General features: G+C 39.7%; 1 protein-coding gene and 1 long non-coding RNA gene across 3 annotated transcripts in view; one reads left to right on the top strand and one right to left on the bottom strand.

Moving 5' to 3' along the window:
• Positions 1-4,036: 4,036 nt before the first annotated feature.
• The window catches only part of CTXND1 (cortexin domain containing 1), a 35,136-nt gene continuing 16,968 nt past the window's right edge, over positions 4,037-22,204 (top strand). For both annotated transcript variants that reach the window (XM_061446805.1, XM_061446804.1), the window contains exon 1: positions 4,037-4,226. Coding sequence is in view for 1 of the 2 variants with exons in the window: in XM_061446804.1 (XP_061302788.1) it covers positions 4,052-4,226 (175 nt within the window). In the remaining variant the exon portion in view is untranslated. The remainder of the gene's footprint in view (positions 4,227-22,204) is intronic.
• Positions 6,652-22,204, bottom strand: part of LOC133265894 (uncharacterized) — a 38,156-nt gene continuing 22,603 nt past the window's right edge. The window contains exons 3-5 of the long non-coding RNA XR_009742167.1: positions 10,846-10,912; positions 7,122-7,174; positions 6,652-6,899 (exon numbers count right to left, since the gene is read on the bottom strand). This is a non-coding gene — a long non-coding RNA (uncharacterized LOC133265894). The remainder of the gene's footprint in view (positions 6,900-7,121; positions 7,175-10,845; positions 10,913-22,204) is intronic.

Below are 22,204 nucleotides of genomic sequence, written 5' to 3'. Positions count from 1 at the left end.
GACACAACATCACTCAGATTTTCCACTAATTGTTATCATGAGATGATGTGTAGAGGAAGCCCTTTTTCCAGTCCTCAATTCCTGTGGGTTGCAAGGAGCAGCCATCCACAAAGCCAGCTGAAAGATGATGAAGCAGGAGAGTATTTCAAATTTGCACTACATAATTTATTTAAATAACTAAGGAAAAATGATGCTCTTTTGCCCATCTCTGTGGAAGGAGGCACAGAAAGAACACCCTTGGCTTTTTGTAAGCTTAAGCTGCACTCTCTGAATCCTCTGAAGGCTCCAAGTGACTTGAGCAGGCCTTGTTCAATCTTTTCCTCCCAATTTTTCTATCCCCACTTGAAATAGGAGCAGCAGGATGATCTTCCACTTGTGCAAACACTGGCCTCCAGCTCAGCTGCCCCTTAGGCAGGCTATGCTCTTTGCCTTGCTATACCTTAGCTTCCACAAGTTATCCCAGGCTATTGCTGGGGCTCGTAAATGCAGGCAATAAACCTGTCCTTACTATAACACAAAGGAATTCAATAAAGGCATATCCAGACTGCTCCCAAATTCTTTTAAACTTATGGAGTCTGTTGACGCAACTATATTGTTACTATATAAATCCTTATATATTTAGGACAAACAAATGAGTTTACAATAAAATTCATACACAAACTACTTTACTTTTTTCACAGACAAACACTCTGCACTATATGGCTCTCTTCAAAATTATGCATCCATAGTCGATTATGAGCCCTTTAATGTGTCCCTATCAGGAAAGTTAAAATTCAGTTCTCTTTAATTGCAGTTTGCAAATACACTTTACAGCTGGCTTGGAAAAGCTCTTCAGTTAAATCATCTTGTGCAACACTGCTGCTTAGTCGCTGGTACCTCCCTACACAACAGCAAACTGACAACCCCACACTTCCAGGGTATTTATTGGTCTGTTCCTTAAATGTGTGCGCTTGCAGCCCAGAAAGCCAACTGTATCCTGGGCTGCATCAAAAGGAGCGTGACCAGCAGGTCGAAGGAGGTGATCCTGCCCCTCTACTCTGCTCTTGTGAGACCTCACCTGGAGTATTGTGTGCAGTTCTGGTGTCCTCAACATAAAAAGGACATGGAACTGTTGGAACAAGTCCAGAGGAGGCCACAAGGATGATCAGGGGACTGGAGCACCTCCTGTATGAAGACAGGCTGAGGAAGTTGGGGCTGTTCAGCCTGGAGAAGGCTGTGTGGAGACCTCATAGCAGCCTTCCAGTATCTGAAGGGGGCCTATAGGGATGCTGGGGAGGGACTCTTCATTAGGGACTGTAGTGATAGGACAAGGGGTAACGGGTTAAAACTTAAAGAGGGGAAGTTTAGATTGGATCTAAGGAAGAAATTCTTTCCTGTTAGGGTGGTGAGGCACTGGAATGGGTTGCCCAGGGAGGTTGTGAATGCTCCATCTCTGGCAGTGTTCAAGGCCAGGTTGGACGAGGCCTTGGGTGATATGATTTAGCGTAAGGTGTCCCTGCCCATGGCAGGGGGGTTGGAACTAGATGATCTTAAGGTCCTTTCCAACTCTAACTATTCTATGATTCTATGATTCAGTTTTACAATGTATTTATTTTCCATTGAAATGACTACATAGAGAGTTTGGGGTTCAAGGTTTTTTTGAGTGGGGAGTGCAACTGTGCTTTTTAAATTTAAAATGCCTCCTAAAGGCTTGGAATCAATGCTGCCATCCTTTGCGCCTATATCCAGTAAATCAGTTGCTTGGTGCTTTTTGTTTTCAGGGTTTAAAATACTGTTACTTGCAGAAAGTAAAGTGATGTGTTAGCATAGCAGAGCTTGCTGTGCTATTGAACTGAGGCAAGGAGCCCAGAAAACGAGAGGAAAATGATCCATTGAAATCTATAATTCTTCCCTCTGCCCTCCATAGCTCCAGAACACAAGATTATTATGCTTGTTAGAATAACTACTTATCTGCTCATAGCCAGGGCTGGGGTCTACTGGAATGTTAAAAGGATCCACACCTAATTACTGTGCTGACTCAATTATTTTTGTCCAACTCACACTTCAAAGAAATCCATTATAGCTTTTCCCCCAACCAAGGGTAGTAAATGGACTTACTGGAAGGATCAATATACTCCAAAAGGGTGAGAGAGGAATAAAGAGGAGAATTTGAGCACCTTTCTATAGGGTTTTATAAAAGTTGGGATCCTTCAGCATGAGTTAATTGTTTCTGCCACCAATGCTGCAGCTCCCAAATCCAGCCAGGTTTTCCTGCTTTCCTTCCAATAAGATTATCAAGTGGCAATCCTGGTTATTACACATCTGCATCATTTTGTCTGATCTTCACTGGATACTCCTTGGGCCAGGGACTGTGTCTGCTCTGCATTTTGAAAGTTGATGCACGCCTCATACATAATTTCTATATACAACAAACTTAAAATTCAAGGCACCTTTGTTAGTTCTTATTTTCTATGACTCAACAAATTTGTTACCTTGAGGTGCTAAACACAGCTGTGAGCAGAAGAGAGAACAAAAAGGCCAGCTTTTCTCTTACAGGAGTGTTTTCTCATTTCATAGAAACCCACTGACACCAATATATCATGGGCTGGTTTCCCCTCTTGTCTGAGGTGTATTTCTGTGCAAGTGCAAACCAGCACCCTTCCAGCAACATCTGTCAGCCAGTGTGAGTATCTTTGGCATTGTCACAGGCAAAAATCACAGCACTGAAAACGATAGGTACAGTACCACTGGTGCTGAGGTACATTGTAGAAAGCTGCATTGATATGGAAATTCCAGAAAAAGCCAAAGCCCAGCTAATAAAACACTTTCCAAAGGAAGAATGTTGTGACATGCTCTTTCTAGGTGCCTGTCCTTGACTGCCCTTTTTCTAAAGGATTCAATTAATATTCCTGCAATATTTATTAGGCACGCTCTTTCAGTGGCTGGGATTTCCCCATGCTATCTGGAAGGATAATCAGCCTCTGGGAATTTCAAAGCCGTTACTAAGAGGGTTAAAGCCTCCTCTTGCTGCTACCACTGTTTTCAGGAGTTCTTAACACTCCCATCAGTGGCAGAGAAAATCTGCCCTGCCCAAGAGCTTTAAGGCAGATGAGTGAATCAACACCTTACACAATGCTTAGTTGTAGGAAATCTGAATGATTGCTGTGCTATCTGCCTGGGGCACCTGTGTGGAAAAAGCATCACATTTTTACCTGCAGGACTGCAATGTATTGGTTTTCACACGTTAGGCACTGTTAGCACTGGCAGGTCTCAGGAGGCCTGGGTGATAGGTAAGCACAGAACCAGAATGGGTCTTTCTTCCTGGGAATCCCTTGAAGGTCAGGTCTGGCTTCACAAATTGCTCATCTGTACGCCTCACTCAGGCTTGTTATAAGGAAAGCAAGTGAATTCCCTCACATCTTCCCAAAGGGACAGACATGTCACCATGGTCAAAATATTAGGATCCCTAATGAGGAATTATTTACTGTGGCTCTTGCTCTTTCTGTGTCTTTATTACTAGTGCTTGCTATTTCTAACCCTGTAAACATACTGTAGGACCAGTCCCTCCACCATACAGACAACAGACAAGGGCAACAGTCCATCCTTCAGGACTAGAACAGCGCTTGGAGCATTTTAAATCTGGGATGTTAATCCATGAAGTTTTAGGCTGCTGCTTATTGACTGTACCCTTTGTGTAAGTAGGGCTGGTACAGTATGTTTTAGAGCTAGGAAACCCCTCCCCTTCATTTGCACTTGTGAAAATTAGAAGATTAAGTTCAATTGCAAGTGTTTGTTCCTCAACATTTAAAAATGCATTGGCTTGAATTTGTAAACTCAAGTTCTCTCTGAAACATAAAAAATAGGTTTTGGCTGCAAATTCGACTGCAAGTTACAGGATACAACAACTTGCACTATAAAAAACTGTGAGGCAGGATAAAGGCATTGCCTTTAAAATGCCATGGAAGCACAGAGGCTTTCGGCAGAACACCTTATCTGCTCTCAAAAGCTGCGACTCTTCATCCTTTCATTATGAAGACCCAAGGGATTGCTTACTTAGCATACACCAGAGGCAATGGATAGGGTGAGCAGTCACTGCAGCCAGAAAACCTCAGTACAGAGCACAGGCAATTACCCTCCACATGCAGAGACTTTGGAGCTGAACTGTGCTGAACGGAGACCCCTCCAGCTGAGAGAGCCATGTGTGCCCGGGAAGAGCAGCCACTTTCACTCCGCTGAAAAGCAATGCAGTAAGTGACTTGGATATTGCAGCAGGCGCCGGCTCCCTGGGTTAATCAGGAGCTGAAGCCTTGCAGCTTTTGCTGGGAGAGACACAACCTCTAGTCTGGGAGGAGCATCAGAGCATGGGTTATTTCTGTTGTTGTTTCTAAATCAAGTGAAGGAATGGAGATGATATGCAGTGACACTAACTGTCTCGTTTTGCATCGTGTGGCTGTGTGTATTGCAGGGGAGTGCTTGCTGTACGGTCCTGTGCTGAACTAGTGCTGTTAGGTTTGTAGCTTTTTTTCTATGGTCATATTTGACAGTGCTTAAACAGAGGTGGTGCTTAATAACTTAATGTCAGTGTTCATTTGTGTGCTTGTTCTTAATTATACAACATGCTTCCTATGCTTGGGTGCAAACTATTTTCTGTACTATTACTCTAATGCTGGATTTACAGGGTCTGTGCCTTTGGATAGTGATAAACTGTACATTGCAACTATGTGAATGAGTGTCTTTATAATGAATAATACATTCAGGTGACTTGGGCAGATATGGCTAATTTCTAGCTTGAGGTAAATTCTTCTGTATGGTCTGAAACTGCAGATGCTTTTTTGTGAATAAATGTTTATAAGCTGTACTTTACCATAGCATAGCAGTGGTTTTCATCAGACTCAAATGTTCTCTTTCTGTACTCTGCAGTAGCAGCTTTCTATTTGTACTGGGCAGGAGAGGGAAAGCATGATTTAAAGTTTGGTTCATAAGAGGGATTTTTACATAGGCTGAAAGTGTTTGCAAAATTACAGTTTGGGCAATAATTGCAGGCCTTTGGAAGAAACTGTGCAGCATTTAAAGCAAATTTGTCTATGCAGGTTTTGCTTTGTTAATTTAGGGACTAATATTAAGCTGCATTTCTCTGGTTTCTTGATACAGCTTTCTCAGTGACTTATGAGGCTCTGGCTTTAAAAAACTGCCCGTCTTGAGAATAACTGCCATTTTGGGCTTCAGGCATGTTTAACTCTGTAAGGCAATGCATGATAAATGTGTAAGAGAGCAGTGCATGCAAGTGACAAAAGTTAGGGATTCTTTTCTTGCTGTTCAGTCAAATGTCAATATTAAATAGCCATTGATCTCTCGTAAAGGAGCACTAATGGAAGCAGTCTTTAATTTTCCAACTCAATGTTTTTTCGAAAGTTGGGGTTTATTTAGTTACTGTAAATTACTGGGAAATGTATAGAAAGTCTCTACATAGTGAACAGAAGGTTTCCTCTTTGCTCTATCTGTCACTTTAGTTTTGAGCAAAATTTGTGGTGTCACTTTATTAGAAGGGATAATTTTCAGAAATAAGACAAATGAAGTTTAGTTTCTGCTCAAAGAGTTTTTGCAGAGGTGCTACTAAAGATGCAATATGCTAAAGATGTAATGTTTAGTCCTAGCACAGCTAATGACACCAAGAAACACCCTGGAAATTATCGCATCTTTCCACTCATGGCAACATGGGTGTCTTAGAGACTTTTCTCCTTCAGGTTGATAGGTGCTGATAAGAGCTATTTCCTCTCACACTGCAGTCAAGAGAAATTTCTCTTTTTTGCCTTGTGACATATGGTGTTACTGAGTTGCAGTCATTAAGATAATGAGACATTAATAAGTTGTAATTATTCTTCATTAGCCCTACAACTTTGAAAGTAGACAAATCTATGAGGAGTGTGAATTGCACCTGACTCTGATCTGCTCCCCTCTTGTCTTCTATCCCAATTTCTTGCTTTCTGTTAATGAACACTTGGAAGGTGTTCTAGTTGCTCTCATTTGAGCCTAAGATCAGTGCAATTTTTCCAGTAACAGGTCACGATCAGTGTGCATGTCATCTGTCCCCGTTAACTCCATCTAGACCTCCAGCAAAGCAAAGAATGAATGTGAAATATAGGAGGATTTATTATAAGATACCTCTGAATGAGCATTATAAACCTAGTATTGATTTACCTATCATGAGGAAATAGCAGGGATTTCACACAATGTACTCAGAACATGCAGTTTTGGTGGCATTATCAACAGACTTTTCAGGTAAAGTAATTGGTGCAATTTAACAAGCTACTGTTTTGAAATTATTTTCTCTGAGGAACAAAACAATGGGAGGAAAAGAAGTGCAAATAAGAGTTGATGTTGGAAAGATACTGCATTCATAACAAGAATCACAAGATGAAAAGAAAGATTAGAGCTGCATTTATGCCTTCTTGCAATTCCGAGTCTCTAATCAAAATGTGTTTCCTGAACTGGAACCTTGGAATTATTTGCCATATATTATTGTTCATGTCAAGCTTAAAATTGAGAACATTAAGTATAAAATCCAATTTCTCAACAGTCTAAAATAAGCATATTTGTAAACAAATGTTTTCACTTCTTCATCCTGCCTTTTAAGTAATCCTGGCAGGAGCCTTGCATCATAAGTCAAGTTCATTTTATTGCACTGCTATCTTAGATATGTGCCAAAGGAAGTTTACCAGTTTTATCCTACATCACCAGTAATGAGTTGCAAGTCAATTTAATTAATAGTAGTTGCTCAACATTGCTGAACTACTTTAATTCACGTCACTAGATCTCTACCACTTTTTCACTTGTAGAAGGACTGACATTTCCTTACAATGTGAAGTATGACTGCACCATTTTGTCATTTAAGTCCCAGAGACAAAACTTCCAGCACAAAACTGTATGAAAGAATATAAAGCGTATGGATAAACGTGGTCCATGGTTTCAAAGCAGAGTGACAATGTGTGTCATAGTTGCATCAGGAACCAGTGGTGCAGAAAATGTTGTGCTAAAAGATACAGCATTCACCATGGTCTCAAATAGATAAGCTTAGCTGAATTCATATAAAAATATTTTTGTACCATGTTTTGTAAAGCTGTTGTGTTTATAAAGAAATATACCTTACAGCTAGTGATGTCCAAAACATGCCACATACGTAGCCAGTACTTCCTTTCTGAGTAGAAAAGAAAGGTTATTTTCTTCCTTTCCTGTTATTCAAGGGTAGACTTTCTGATGTTGTCATCTACTTAAATATGCTGCATAATAATTATTTTATTCATATGTATGAAAGCAGGTCTCTTAGAATCTTTATTATGCTTATCTGCTGTGAGCATCAAGATTGAAATTAATTGGGATTTTCAGTTATATTAGACAACCAATTTTCAACAACAAAATGAATAAGTTATTATTTGCTATTATCACTTCTTACCGAGGGCAATTGCTTAATACTCTGTAATAGCTACAGATCAGTGTACACACTTTGCCATGACTCACTCCACTTTCAACACTAACAAAAGCCCCAGAACCTACTGTCTGTAGAGCAGCAGTGCAGTAGTATTCAAGGAGGATTAAAGGACTAAGATTGAGTACTTCAAGGAGGATTAAAGGACGATGACTGAGTACTACTGCCTGAGCTGTTGTTTTAAACAGAGGCAAAAATAATGCACTTGCTTTTTCCACCTGCTGTCCGAAAGGTAGAGTTACACACCAAAAACCATCCAGAATCAGAAAGATCATGCTCTACATTTTGCAAAGCACCTTCAAAGTGCACCTGTAAGGCAGGCTGACCTTCAGAAGATGCAGAAGAACTGATGCATGATTCCTCCACCTTCTGTATCTGTTCCCTAAAGCTTTAGGCAAGAATTCTGGCATCTGGGGTTTTGCAGATTAATTGAATACACTGAACTTTCAAATAAGCCTATGAAAGTATGTATCCTAATAAACTTGATGATCAGTGACAGACTGCAAATCAAATATCTGTTTTTCACTGAAACATCTGGAGGAGACTCCAAATGCTGTGCGCTCAGTTCTGAACCTTCATGAGTTAGTTCATGGAATCTTTAACGATCTTTTCATCTCTTTTGAACATAAATACAAAGGAAACAGCATGTGAACTTAACAAGGGTTTGCTTGAACAGTGGCTGCAGAGACATACCTTTTCCCAGCATCATTTTAGTATTTAAGTTTCAAATCTATTTCGTCTAGCCCTAGTGACACTAAGCCTCTGCAGGTCCTACCTACAGATAATGCTGAATGTATAGCGGCCAGCCAGAGAGATTCCTAGACAGGAAGAACATCACATCCCCAGTGTCAGTCAGTACTTTGTTCAGAAGGAAAGATGAGGAAACGAGATACAAGGTTACTGAAAACACAGATGCTCACATTTCTTCTTCTAGAAATAGGAAAAAGGATTTATTTCTTTTTATCACAGGTTTTCTCTTATTGCTTTGCTTATACTTTAAATCAGTGCTGCTGGCTGTAAAGAACCACATGCCTTAAGCAAACCTGTATTATCTGGTAGAAAAACCTCCACTTTCTCTCCCTGCCCTATCCAGTTGATTTCATGATTACTCAAGAATTTTCTGCATCACACATTGAGTTTGTTACAAACTGTTCCAAAGCATCTGATGTCACCCAATGAATTTTTGTTTCCATGTTCAAAATGAAGCTCCCACTCACTCTGACAGCATCACCAATATATCTATAACTTCTTACCAAATAATAACAAATAACTCTATCACACAATAAGTTATAAAATTGTTCTGCATTTTCATTAGCTGAGTTTAAAATTCAGCCCTCAGCCTGAGCAAAATTCAGCTATAATAATAGATAATTTTTTTCTACCTCACTTGGTGACACTTACTGTTGTCACAAGTCATTTTGGGATCCTCGTGCTTTCTTTAGGGGGAAAATCAGGGGAAAGAACACCTCATTATCAACACATCAGAGTGGCTGAGCAGCACTTGCTCACTTTCAGCAGTGATTTTCAAAAAGCCTGGTGGAAGCCATAGGCCTGAAGCCTCATCAGAGACAATGAAAAGCAGTGGGACTGAAAAGAAGAGGAAGTCTTAGCCCGCAAAACAGAAGGAGCCAATTTTTGTCAGCAAGACCTTGTTGGGAAAGCATCTCCCATTATTAGAAGTCCAAATAATGACAAATCGTAACTACTCAAAGTCATGGAACTTGGATAAACCAAAGCACAAAGAATGAACTCTAAAAATTGTATTCTTTTTGTCTGTCATTTTTGGGGATTCTTTAGGATACGTGCTTCAAAAATCTCATCTACAAGCATGTGAGAGTATTTTATAAAAAAGGAATTTGAGACCTTGCATGGTAATCTCACCAGAGTTTCAAAAGCCTCACTGCATATACTGCATATGCAAGCTTAATAGTTAGATAACCTCTCTATTCAAAAGCACGAGTTTACAAAACACTGCTTTTCTTTTTGTTACAATTTGCCATGCCCGGAGTGTTTCCTAGGGAGAGAAACAGAAGGATTTTCTACTGTCCGCATCAGCAAACCACCAGAAAACACTGTTTTCTGGATTCTATTCTCCTCCTGAGTTTACTAAACCATCACTGCAGTTTTGCAAGTTACAAAAGGCAGCCAGGAAAGAAATACTTGAGTAAAGCTGATCCAAACCTTGTTCAATTGCAAAAGTATTCAGACAAATCTCTTCTGTCTCTTTTCATGTGCTGTACTTGGTCAGCACTCTGAGAATGAGTAGCATCATGCTCTTTCCCACCATTACAGCGTTTACAGTTCTCATCTTCTTGTTCAGTACGGATATTTTCTGGAAAGAAACAGATTCTCCTGTTCAGAAAACACCTGCTGTCACTTCAGATAATTTTCCTTCTGCCAGATCTTAGTAATGAGTTCTTTTAAGAGTTGCCTGAAGAATGGGAACAGGTTGGTAATAGCAAGTAAAAAGAAAAAAACCTAATCCATAATTGCATCTGTAAAGGAGTTTTTCCCCAGCTGCCTTCTGCTTTGAGTCTTGTTCCCAAATCTGTGGAAGGCAATGAATAGACTCCCACTGACTCTGGATCAGAACCTAAAAGGCTTTTGTGAAAGGTATATTGAGAATATTTCTGGAATCTACAGCCACTTGCATTTGTGAAAGTTACTCTGTTTATGACCAAAATCAAGAAAGAAGCACAAGAGATCCTGACCTTGCAAACACACACCTTTGTGAGCAGCCCTCTCCTGAGCAAATAGCCAGCCTTTCATCTGAGGCTTTATTTGCCTAAGTCCTTGCACATACATTAAAGATTTATAACGGGACTGTTACAGACAACGAAGTTATGTGCCATCCTGTTGTTTTCTAATAGTGGCTTGATGTAAATTATGTGTGGAACAAAAGAAATAATATTTTAAAAGAGGAATGAAAGCATAATGCAAGCAGAAATGAAATTCAGTTACAGATGGAATTTAAGTAGATGGAATAAATTTTCTTATGAAGAAATACTGTGCCTAGGGAGCATGTTTTGTATAGCACTCCATAGCCTGGGATTTTATTTAAAGTGCCCTTTATATATCCTTAAATCTCAAAATATAGCCCACTGGAGAAAAACAGCAAGGGGATGGGGTTGTGATTTTGTTTTTGGGTTTTCTTAAGCATTTACTTCATATAATCCTCATTGCACCAAGATTTCGGTAAGGAATAAAAAGTGCATACAAGCAAAGCAGTGTCTCTGAAAAAAACAAAACCAAACGATCCCAATAAAATCAATATTTGGGAAGGAAACGGAAGCAGCTTCCATTCCAAGGGAAAGTTTCCTTAAACAGTATTTAGTACTAAAGCATATATTGTCTTTAAGGGAAGAGAAAAAGCAATGTGTCACCTGAATGAGTCCCAGCTGGATACACCTGTCTCTCTTTATGAAAGCAGCTGAACATCTCAGCAAGCACCTAAGGGAAAGGGCATGTTTATACGCTGCTTCATTTCAAGCTTACTGGACAAGACCCATGCAGAAAGCAGTCACAGGAATAGCTGATATTAGTATTTGTGTCCAAAACCATCCTGTGACACCATGACAAAAGATACTCTTTAGCTGTTAGGAAGCGTGATCCATACAGAAGCCATTAATATTCGTAAGATCAATAGGCTGAGTAAAATACAAAGAGGGCATTTTATATATAATGGTATACATGTACACACACAGAGGCAAACCTTAGGGCTCAGCTTTGGAGTTTCCACCACCTGTACATTAAAAGGGCTGCTAAGAAGGACTTGAGAACCGCCAGAGCCCACAAGCACCACTAAATTCTTGTAGCTTTAATCCACAGTATGAAATAAATACACTATACATTCAAAGCCTTTCTATTCTTTTTTTGTAATACTCCTTTACAGATGTGCCATCTTCCTTCCTTAAGTTTGCAGGCCTGAAGAAATAGCACCTTATGAGTGCTGCTCCCTACCCCTGCCTACGGATGAGGGAAGCACAGATTAAATACAGCAGAAATTGAGCTAAAACATGCAATCTAAGTCAGCAAAACAGCTTTCCTTTGGTACCCTGCAGGTAGGATCTTGTTCTAAAAGTGATGTTTTCAGGTGGTATTTAATCAGACAGTCACTTGTTCATAAGAAAACACCTGAACTGACTGCTAGGCTTCTTTTTCTTTTGGCTACTGCTAAAATATAAATGTACTGAGCACAGAACAAACTCTTCTATGGTGTTTCCCTAGGTTTCAAATGTCTCGACTTGCTGGATGTGTAGTACTTGAAACTTATCAGCCTACCCATCACTTCCAAATACGTTGAATCAGTCTCACCATTTATTTACAATAGAGATACCACTGCTATCATAGCAATCCAGTGCCATAGATTCAAAATTGAAGTGTGTATGTAACGCACTGCTCTCAAAACCGTTTACACATGCTCCAGTGACTTCACTGGGCAGTTTGGTAACAGACCTCATTGAATTCTTCCCAGTTGAAATTCACAGAAGTTTCAGTTTAAATGCAAAAGACTGGCTTTATAAGGGAACCACAGGAGAGGAGCAATCAATTTATGCTAAGCTTTTTTATGAAGTCTGTGATTTAGTCATTTATTCTTATTTGATTTTCCGAGATAGAATAAGGGCTCATAGGCAGTCTGTTACTCTGTCTCAGCTGATAAGAGGCAACTTCTAAAGATACATTGCCTCAGTTGCTTCTTGTCTGGAAAAGCCTACCATATTGGAAGTAATATTTTAATAAGGAGTTTTCTACCCTATCTGCAGTTATTGCCATGTTATGTGTTATGTGATGGCGATAACTGAAAACCGTCAACATGAACTTTGCTAGAAATAGCTCTAACACACTTTTGACAACCACAGTTTCAGGTGACTGAAGTAAAGACAAACTTCTAATCTCCAGGAAACATGAGCCTTTCTAGAGCACTTCAGAGCCTTGGCCAACTGGAAGCAAATGCTATAGGAAACTGCTGTAGAGTCCATTTGAAAGCTGACTCTAGCACAGGAGTTGAAAGAAATTAACTTGGCATCTAAGAAGAGGTTTTGTGGAGTCAACGCTTTCTAAGCAGAGGACAGAGAGATTTGGCAGGGTTGGTGCATACATTATTGACATTATGTCACAGAAGGGTAGTCCCAGATCCAACTCTGACCACACTGAACTTGCAGCACTCTTGAAGCCCACCCTTCTCAGATGTATGACTTAAGTGATGCTATGTGGCTTAGACCACAGGCTCTGTGTGGGTAGGTGGGTGTTAGAGGGTCAACAAACACACACATGCAAAAAGCCCCCAACCATTTGTACACTAAACTGTGATTTCTGCATTCCCTACTAACCACCTGCCAAAGATAAAGCTTTTATGTGGATAGCTGTCAGAAAACTAGCATAAGGGTGTTGAGAAGGAAACAGTTCTGCCTGCTTTAGGTTGTTCGAACTGAAACACTTCTTTAAAGGAATCATTTGAGATAGAAATCAATGACTGGTTGGCATCATACTCAGAACATTGCCTTGGAACACTGAAGTACACAAATGCTTTGCTGATATTTTGCCCACAGTTCAGGAGAATTTTCCAGGTGATTTTCCATTTCACAGCAAAACCAGTTTCATTTTCTTCTTTATATGTAGACATCTATTTGTCTTAAGCAAGTATCTGCAAAACAGTGATGTCTACAGCAGTTTTTAAAATTAATAGCAGAGAAGGAAGCAACACTGGCACTTTTAGCTGAATTTTATCTGTTGAATTTGGTAAGAATGGGACACTCTGTATAAACAAAGCCTTGTTTCCTTATTTGTGTAAGGATCAGACCTGTTGTCTTGAGCTTTCTTTTCTCCTGACAATTTGTTCCTGTAATATCCTTATGCTCCTATATTAAAACCTTTGGATAAATTGAGAGCTGGCTTAACTGACAATTTAAGCTAGACATTAATAAACGTAACAGGAGGCAATGGAGCAAGTCACCCCACAAAGAAGTTAAAACAATCACCAGTGGGAATCTGTACTACCTCACCTACTACGTTTTATTCCATTTTAAAAAGAAATGTTTTCCTCTATTTACATCTGCTTAAACTGAGTTTGTGATATGTAGAATAGTTTACACCATGGTTAGGTCTGTTCTAAGGAGATCTGTGATATTTAACAGTGGCAAGCATGTGAACTGCATAACTGAAGGACACAGAGTTAGTGCACATAGAGGGTAGTCAAATAGCAAGGCAGAGATTTGAGATGAGCCAAGAGACCTTGTTTTGAAACATGTAGGATTCCTCAAAATGGCTCAGCTGAAATCATCTTTTCAAGTGCGAGGTAGGTGGTATCAAAGCACCTCATCTGAAAATCCACACTACAGGTAATTCCAGGTAACTCCTCCTCAGGAATGGGGAGACCATTCACAACACCAGCGGGCTAGAGCTGGACAGAGGTAACTGCAGGTAACAGCAGTGGCTGATTTGAAGCACTGACCAGGGTGTCTTGGGCACTCTCAGATGCTCAGGAAGGAGCAATTCCTGCCACAAGCTCACCTCTGGGGACAGGCAAACAGCTGGTAGAGAAAGGTGTAAGTACATTAAACCAGTTTCAGCTACAGGGAAAACAATTTCAATCTGATTTTTCATAACAAGTGGGGTGATGCAGTCCGTAGAGTCCAGAGGAGTGTATGGATGGGGTATTTCTGTTCCAGGGAAGCCAACTATGGGATCATTTCCCAAAGATTAACAGGCAACATGAGTGAGTGATCATCTCAACGAAGTATTGCAGAATTGTTCTCTCCTTATAAGTGATGTTCAGTAAAAATCATTCTCCTATTGCATTACTCATGATAGAACCTGAAGAAAATATTCACAACCCCAAATTACTATCTATCTTAGTCAGAGTTGTGATCCTAGAAAAAGAGAAGCTCTGGGAACCGCTCAAAGGACTTTGCTATCGCTGTTTCTCTAGGTAAAGATCATGGGCAATAATCAATACAGTCAGTAGGGCATTTCAGATGTGTTTTCCAAAAGAACCAGGCTTTGCCTCTGAACAAATAATCTTTTGGGGGAAAAAGTCTGTGTTCTTCAAAGAAAGGTTAAAAACATTTATTATTTTGCCTTTTTCTGTGAACAAAATCTCTTTTTTTAGTAGATGTCAATCACTAGAGCGGTTTTGTGTAAGTCTCTCAGTGTAGGGCTTGTGTAAGCTGAAAAAGGAGCAATTTCAATTGAAAGTTTCAACACAGTTGAAAAATTTTTGTCCCATTGATAGAGTCTCATTGTAGCACAGCAAAACCCTGGAGCTAAAGCAGTACCTCCAAGATGCCTTGCTCTTCAGAGGAAGGGGTTGTGTTGGAGGGGATTCTTCTAAAGCAGCAAACTAGAGCTGCAGTTTCTTTTCTAACTCATATTCCTCACTATCCTTCTCCCTTCTTCATTATACAATCCAGCGAAGTGTCTCACTCATTGAATGTCTGGAAAATTCAATAAGTTTGACCAGAAAAAAGAAAGCTTCTCCATCAGCTCTATTAAATTCACTGGGCTCCCTGAGAGGATCTCTGCACAGCAGCAGGGGATAGGATTTCCACCAGGCACTAATTTTATTACACAACTGCCCAATAGCACTTTTCTGAAATATCTCAAAACTTTCAGATTTCAATAGAACTCTACTGCACAGAGGAAGTCAGCAATTTCTGGAGCACTTTAAACCATAAGACAGAGTGGTAACCATGAGGGGAAAATGAGAATAGCTCTTCCTTCAACATTTTTTTGAGCGATTAAACTAATTCTCAACCTTTCATGCACATGATCTATTATTTAATCTCCCATCTCATTTCACAGCAGCACAAGCTTTCCGTTCTAAAATTCTGTTTTTCCTCCATTATTGATGCATTTCTCCCTAAAATAATAGATTTTGCAAAATGCGTCTATAATAGAAAAAGCCGGAGCAGCTGCAAACAAGGCTTCAGATAGCTGTGCCAGTGCTCCCACATGCAGTGCCATATTGCTGCTGTTAGTAAGCACATTCCTCACCTTGAAAGCTAAATCAAAGAGAATTTTAAAACAAGGAATAAAATTAGAAGACCAAACATGTATGGGAGCAAGGAAAGCTAGAACTAATGCAGTACTTACTAGGATAAGTAAAATCAGAATTAGGCTTTCTGAATCATGATCTTGATGTTCTTTCCCATACTTGTATTTTAATGAAATAATAATCAGTAAATACTCTCACCATAACCTTATGTCAGAGGGAAAAGGAGAGGGGGACAGTCAAGTTTCTACAATTTGGGGGCTTTTCCATATAACATGTGGGCTAACTGTTGCTTCTTTTTTCCACTTGATCTCTTTGTAAGATTATCTTAATGAGTTTCCTCCCTCTGTGATCTGAAGAACTGAGTACAAAGAACAAATTCTATTTATAAACAGATCTTCTTGGCATTAAAAAAAAAACAACAACCAAAACCAGATCTGTTCTTATAGTTTCTTCCTGCTTTATTAGCACTTTCTGTTTTTTTTTTCCCCACACAGCTCTGGCTAATATAAACTTGTATTTGATTACCATGTCATTCAATGAGCCCATAAATAAAATGGCATGCATGATATTAAATAAGATGTAAAGTTCTTGCAAAAACATGTTTAGCAAGTGAGAATGTGCTTGAATGAATAATAGCCACATCTTCAAAATAGCAGAGATTATTCTTCAGATCTCTTTTTTAGATTTTCAGATGTCTAACTTTCTGAGAAGCTACTGTTTAAGAAATCCGGGGTCATTCATTTTCAATCCTTGGCAAAAACATGCTGCATTTGCTTGTACAGCAGAACTACAGGGACTCTGAAAGGGTGATGCAAAAACCACTGCTCTGTAAAGTCCTGGCGGATTACTGTTTAGAAAGGAATGTGTGAAGGAATAAAAGTACTTTTTCACTAGATTATAAAAAAAAGGAGGAGGAAGGAAATAATTCCCAGTTGCTGGAACTAAAGAAGGGGAGTTATTACAAGTTCATGTAGATAGGGAAAAAAACCCAAAATTCTCTGCAAAGAGAAAGGGAAGATGAGCAGAAGGTACTCGATAAAATACTGCTACCCCAGCCGCAGGAAAGATTTGTATGTAATCAACTTCTGTTTGTTGAATAACAGGTGCCAATGTACTTCCATCCAAGCTGATGTGGTTTTCCCTGCTTGAGTGGCATGGCAATAATAAACACATTTATTATTCATTAAATGACATCGGAACAGTTTAATATGCCTCAGCATTTCCTAACAGAGTTCAAATCCCAACAATACAACACCCTTCTCATCTCATTTGCCATATCAACAGCTAAATACTATATTTGCAGCTTAAACTTTCTGAATGCTGGAAGCAGGGGGTAATTTTCTTCATTGTGTGTTACAGAGAAGTTATGATGGGAGAAGTGGCATTGGTGGGGCAATGGGAGCTCATCTTGCTGGGGATCAAGAATCAAAAAACCCATGTTGTAACACTGAACACTGACACTGTGAGAGCAAGGCAAAGAATTCAGGCCACTGCTGAAAATTTTAGCAAATGGACTTATAGACAGAGCTTGAGCCCATTCAAACTCCAGTTTTTCAAATGATTCCCCAGCTAGTCATCTACATTTGTGTAAAGTAACCACAAAACCTTGCAAGGCCATAAGGTGCTAGAGTACTACCTTTTTTTAATTCTAGACGCTTTATCCACCAGTGAACATTTCCAGACAAAATGGAGCTTCACTGAGGTATCCAGAGCCAAAATCTTAAACAGATATTCTCTTAATAAATAAATAAATAAAACCTTATATACACCTCAGTTCTCCTGCATTTTGAAATAGGATTCATAAAACTCACCAAGCTTAGAGGGCATGAAATGAGGAGAAGGATGTTTCTAAGGTAAAGGCAGAGACACAGATAGATGGTCTAGTATGTGCATGCACTGTTTTGTGTGGTTTCGGCATTTCTTTTATTGGAGGTTTTGTGGGGTTTTTGCCTTTTATTAATATACACAGGAGAAAAAGTTAAGAAAGGAAGGATCAAGAATATTTACTTGTGGCTTGCTTGCTGTTTGGAAGCAAGTCTTCACATTGCTGACTGGGCACCAGGTCCCAGCCTACGTTTGCATGATGGGGAACCCTCCATAACACCTTCTATGAATGCTGCTGTATGCCAAAGTAGATGCAAGATGATTTATGGACTTCACTGGTTATGGGGATAAGTGATGACAGACTTATGCCTAGTTCACCATGCCCTAATAATTCCTGCTTGTTATAAAGTTTGCACAGCACTGTCTCACCATAGGTTTATGCCAGCATGAAATCATTATAACAGGAAGTGACCTACTGAGGTAGAATTCATAGGGAGTGGACTAAAGCACAAAGTGCTATGGGAGATGACTTTAATCTACAACTGAACCGTATCAGCCATCGAGAAGAACCAAGTTCTATTCTCAGTTAATGCTCAGTGCTTCCAGTGAAAGACTCAGTGATTAAATTATTGTCACCAGGCGCAGCATTTAGCAAATCGTATCTACAGACAGAGTCCTGAAAAGTTTAGGGTATAAGCAAGTGAATCTGAAAGTTGAATAGTTTTTCTTAAAAGATTAGCACTTTGAAACATCTAACAGCAGTTACCAATGTTGTGTCCTGTTAAATACAAAGAGAGAAATCATCCATTGATCTGAAAGCAGGCTCTGATACAATAAAGGTGGGATACTCTATCTAAGGGCATATTGCAAGTTCTCTTTTTGGTACATTAAGTCTTGTTTCCATTTCAAGAAGGGCAAGCATTGAAAAACTAGCTGTTGTTTGAGGCAAATGCTGCTGAAGTAGTTATATGAGGCTGTTGTTTCAGTAAGTGTAGGATCGGATTTACTGTTCAGTTATAAAATGGAGAAGTCCAATATTTGTAAATTAAATGGTCTTGAAAAGGTCCTGTGTTAGAAATCTGTTTTGGAAGGCTTTTCTTCCTATCTACTTGGTCCAAGTCCACAGTTCTTCAATGTTTCTGTAAGCAGTAATGTTTTTGTCCTTCAAGAAAAATACCCATTGGTTTGAGTTTGTAATGACTGCTGGCTCAGGCTGGCTATGTATTCGCTTAATTAATTTCTCTGACCTTCCTTTCATTTAATAGTCTGGATGACAATGTCCCATTTTACCAGCTGTGTAGTCTGAAGCACTTATGATGTCAAAGGCTTTGATTTTTACTAAACAAGTAATTTACTAAGCAAGTTATTTTAAGCCTTTTTTTTCTTTTTTGAAATATGTCTGGTCAGCACAAATATATGATTTGTTTTTTCAGCTCAATCTGATAACGTCTGTCACATGGATTTCAATTAACGCATACGCATTGACCTACAGGAAGGAGGTGGTCTCTGTTTCTTGAGATATGAGGAAATAATCTGAATTCCAGGGAGGATTTCAGATAAATCAATTAATTTTTAAAGTTGGGGAGATTCTTCCTACTTCTAATTAGCAGCATTTCAGTTTTCTGCCTTAACATGCAGTAGTAGAGGCGGAGATTAGAAAAAACAGTACCACATCCAGTACAAAGACTGCAGTGTACAGGGTACTCCAGGTACCATCCAGCAAACAAAGCAAATACTTAAAGCATGCATTTAAGTCTGACAATATTAGTTGGACTTAAAAGTCAAAAGCATAGGAAGAGATTGGCTCCTAAAGCCTGCCTAGGAACCCCTGTTCTTATTAAAGGCTATGAGATTTAGGATCCTGAACGCAATTAGGTATCTTGTCCTTACTGCTTTACTTCTCAGGGCTCCCTTAAATACATATTTAAAATTAGGCATTTGCTTAAACCCTTATGTCAAAATTACATTCAGATAAGTGATCTAAAATGAAAATATCAGCCTGACTCTTGTATCTTTGCAAATCAAATTTGTTTTGACAACACGTTAACATAACACACAGCTGAGACAGGGAGCCTAGAGCTAGATGGAGCCTGAGATTTAATGCTCAGTAATTAAAAGACAAAGCCCAGAGATGCTGCCTTTCAAATGTGTGTGTTAAAGTTCTGCCAGGATTCTGTTGTCTGCATGCATGCCAGTAAACTGGAGAAGTTGCCATGCTAGTTCACGGAAAATGATTTATTAAGTCAATGATTTATTTAGTCGGTTTAAAGAAGGTGGGATAAAACACTGGGCTGGTATTGCCATCATGATTATGCTATAATTATTTTCTTTTTTAATTAATATTGAGCAACCTGTACTGCAGCCAACTTAAAGACACTTCAGAAGTGTGCTCCTCATTCGCTGGCTGGAGAACAAAACCTTTCCTTCTACACAAGAGTAGGTATAAATGAGATTTTCATTCTAGGACCCTACAGAAAACTACCTTTCCTAGGACCTTCCACACTCAGGTACAGAAGAAAGACTCTTGGTTTTACTGTCTCATCTTGCAGGGGAGATACTAACTTCTGTTTTCTTTATTTGCTGTCTCTAAGAATTTAAATATGAGCGTGGAAGAGATGGAATCCCAGGTCTGAAGGTTCCACAGGGTAGAAACTCATTTCCTTCCTCCATGCTTCTATAAATCAGTGCTCTGTTTACCAGGATAGAGCCAGATATGGCCAACCTCACCCTACTGACCTGATACAAAAGATTTCCCACCCATCCACACAAAGCTATCCATCATTCTCCCCTTCCTGGCAGACCCCCTGCATTTTGCCGGCAACAGAACTGCCCCTGTGGTCACTACAGACCTGCTCTGGGTTATTAAATAGAAAGCTTCTTAACACTTTTGACAGAGGAGAAACAACACAGGTTTTTATACCAGAGATTTGGCACTGGGGTGGAGGGAAAGAAAGGAAAGAGCAGCTGGGCACAGTACCCTCCACTCAGCATGTCTGACCATTAATCTCTACCTCTTTTTAGCACCTGAACTTTATACAATCACTGGAAAAAACTCCTTTAGCTCACATGGGAGACAGCAGAGGTTTTGGAGCTAAAGCCCCTGGGTATATTGCTATTGCCTCACTATCGAGGTCAGTGGGACAGTGGAAAGTGATTGCCAGTACCAAGTGACAGTATCTGAATTGTGGAAAACCACATTAATTTAAAGCTGACCCAGAGAAGAGAGACGTAAGTTAACGGCAAACCCATCCTGGTGCAATGGTATAACACTGTGTTGTGTTAAATTCTTAACAGAAACAGTCTTCAGAAGCTATTTTAATCAATTAAGAACAGTTGGACCCTTTAGCTCATGATTACCATCGTCTACTTGTTATGTGCTTAAACTGCAATTATGGACAGGAAAATAATGTTCGTTTTCTATTGACCTCTGTACTCCAGTGAATTAAGTCTACTTCTCATCTGCATTCAAAGTCCCAGCTGCTTCCTGACTGAAACAGATCCTGTAGGCTTTTTATATCCAGTAGCAATGCAGCAATGCCGTATGCAAGGCCAGGTTCTGTGAGGAGCTGGGGTGTCTCCTGGCTCCTGAATTATCAGGATGTTCCAAGTTCCAATGCAGAATCATTCACAGGATGGTGATTCATGAGGTAGCAAAGAACCTAGATCCAGTTCCGAGGCTGTTTCAGGGTTAGAAAAGCAATATTGCCTCTTAAGGGAAAGGTGTGTTTTTAGATCTACTTTCTATAACGGTAGATCTCTGAGACTACTGGTTATCCAGCAAACTGGGGAGTAGAATAAAAAGGGTGGATGCATAGGGAAGAATTTTTCCTAAACATCTATAAATAGCAAACCATCACACTTTCACTGGAAGAAGCAAAAATTGCAGGAAGATTGAGTTACTACTGAAATGTATCTGACTTCAGTGACAGAAATGTCTTCATACACAGTGTCAACAGCCAACAAACCACATCCAGTGGCAATGCATGAGAATTCCCAAAATCACAAATGTTCATATTTCCTAAACAACATTGATGCAAGTTGCTTACTATCATAATTAGCTTTGTCAGAAGACCTTAAATAGAAAGGAGTGGAGGGGAGGCCCTGCAGCCTAAACCAGAGGATACATGTACCAGAGTGGTGTGGAGTAAGGATGTTTCCAAATTCTTGAAAGCAGATCTGCATTCTTTCCTAGCCACGGTACTTACATTGTCATTTGATGGAGAGATATGCGTAGGCTAGCTACATTTCACCATTACACTGCTAATACAGTTTCAAGGTTATGAATATAAGAAACCTGGCAAGTGTTTTCTTTGGCATCTAATGCAGCAGGTCACAGATCCCAGTGTGGCATTCAGGAAAGTACATCATAAGTTTAGAGAAGTTTTAAGCTGGGACAAAACAGTCTATTAGGACTTAAGACTGCCATGAAAACTTGTTAATTGAAACTGTACCTTCAATAGATGCCAAAGGAATAATGTGAACACCATTCTTGATGCTCAAGCTTAGGTTTTTATGCTGCAACTCTTATAAGCACTTCCTACTAAAACTGCAAATCAATAAAACTGGCCATATCAAGCATCAGATAATTGCTGGCACTTATTTTTCAAAGTCAAAACTCTGCTTGGACTTCCCTTTGAGAAAATGAAAGGTTTATTAGTTGGCAGAGAAGGGGAGGTGAGACAAAGGGGAATTTGGCTTGGGAATGCAGTGTTCCAGCTACAGCATCCTTTCTGGCAGAAAGGCTTCCCTCACAAAGTTCAGCTGAGTTTCCTGAGACTGCTTAGCTCTCCGACCTGGTTTTATGGAGGCCTCAGAAGATGTCAAGATGGTGCCTTCAGACATACAGACCCGCACAACACTGCACAAAACACACTGTCACCTTCATTGCATAGTCAGGAGTGAGTCAGTGTGTGGCACTTGCAAAT

This window comes from Pezoporus flaviventris, unplaced genomic scaffold (genome assembly GCF_033815535.1).
Source record: "Pezoporus flaviventris isolate CSIRO_AGI_PZ_B2104156 unplaced genomic scaffold, CSIRO_AGI_Pfla_v1 ptg000006l, whole genome shotgun sequence".
Lineage (NCBI taxonomy): Eukaryota > Metazoa > Chordata > Aves > Psittaciformes > Psittacidae > Pezoporus > Pezoporus flaviventris.
Note: the sequence above shows the minus strand (reverse complement) of the source record. Positions and strands in the feature narration are given on the sequence as shown.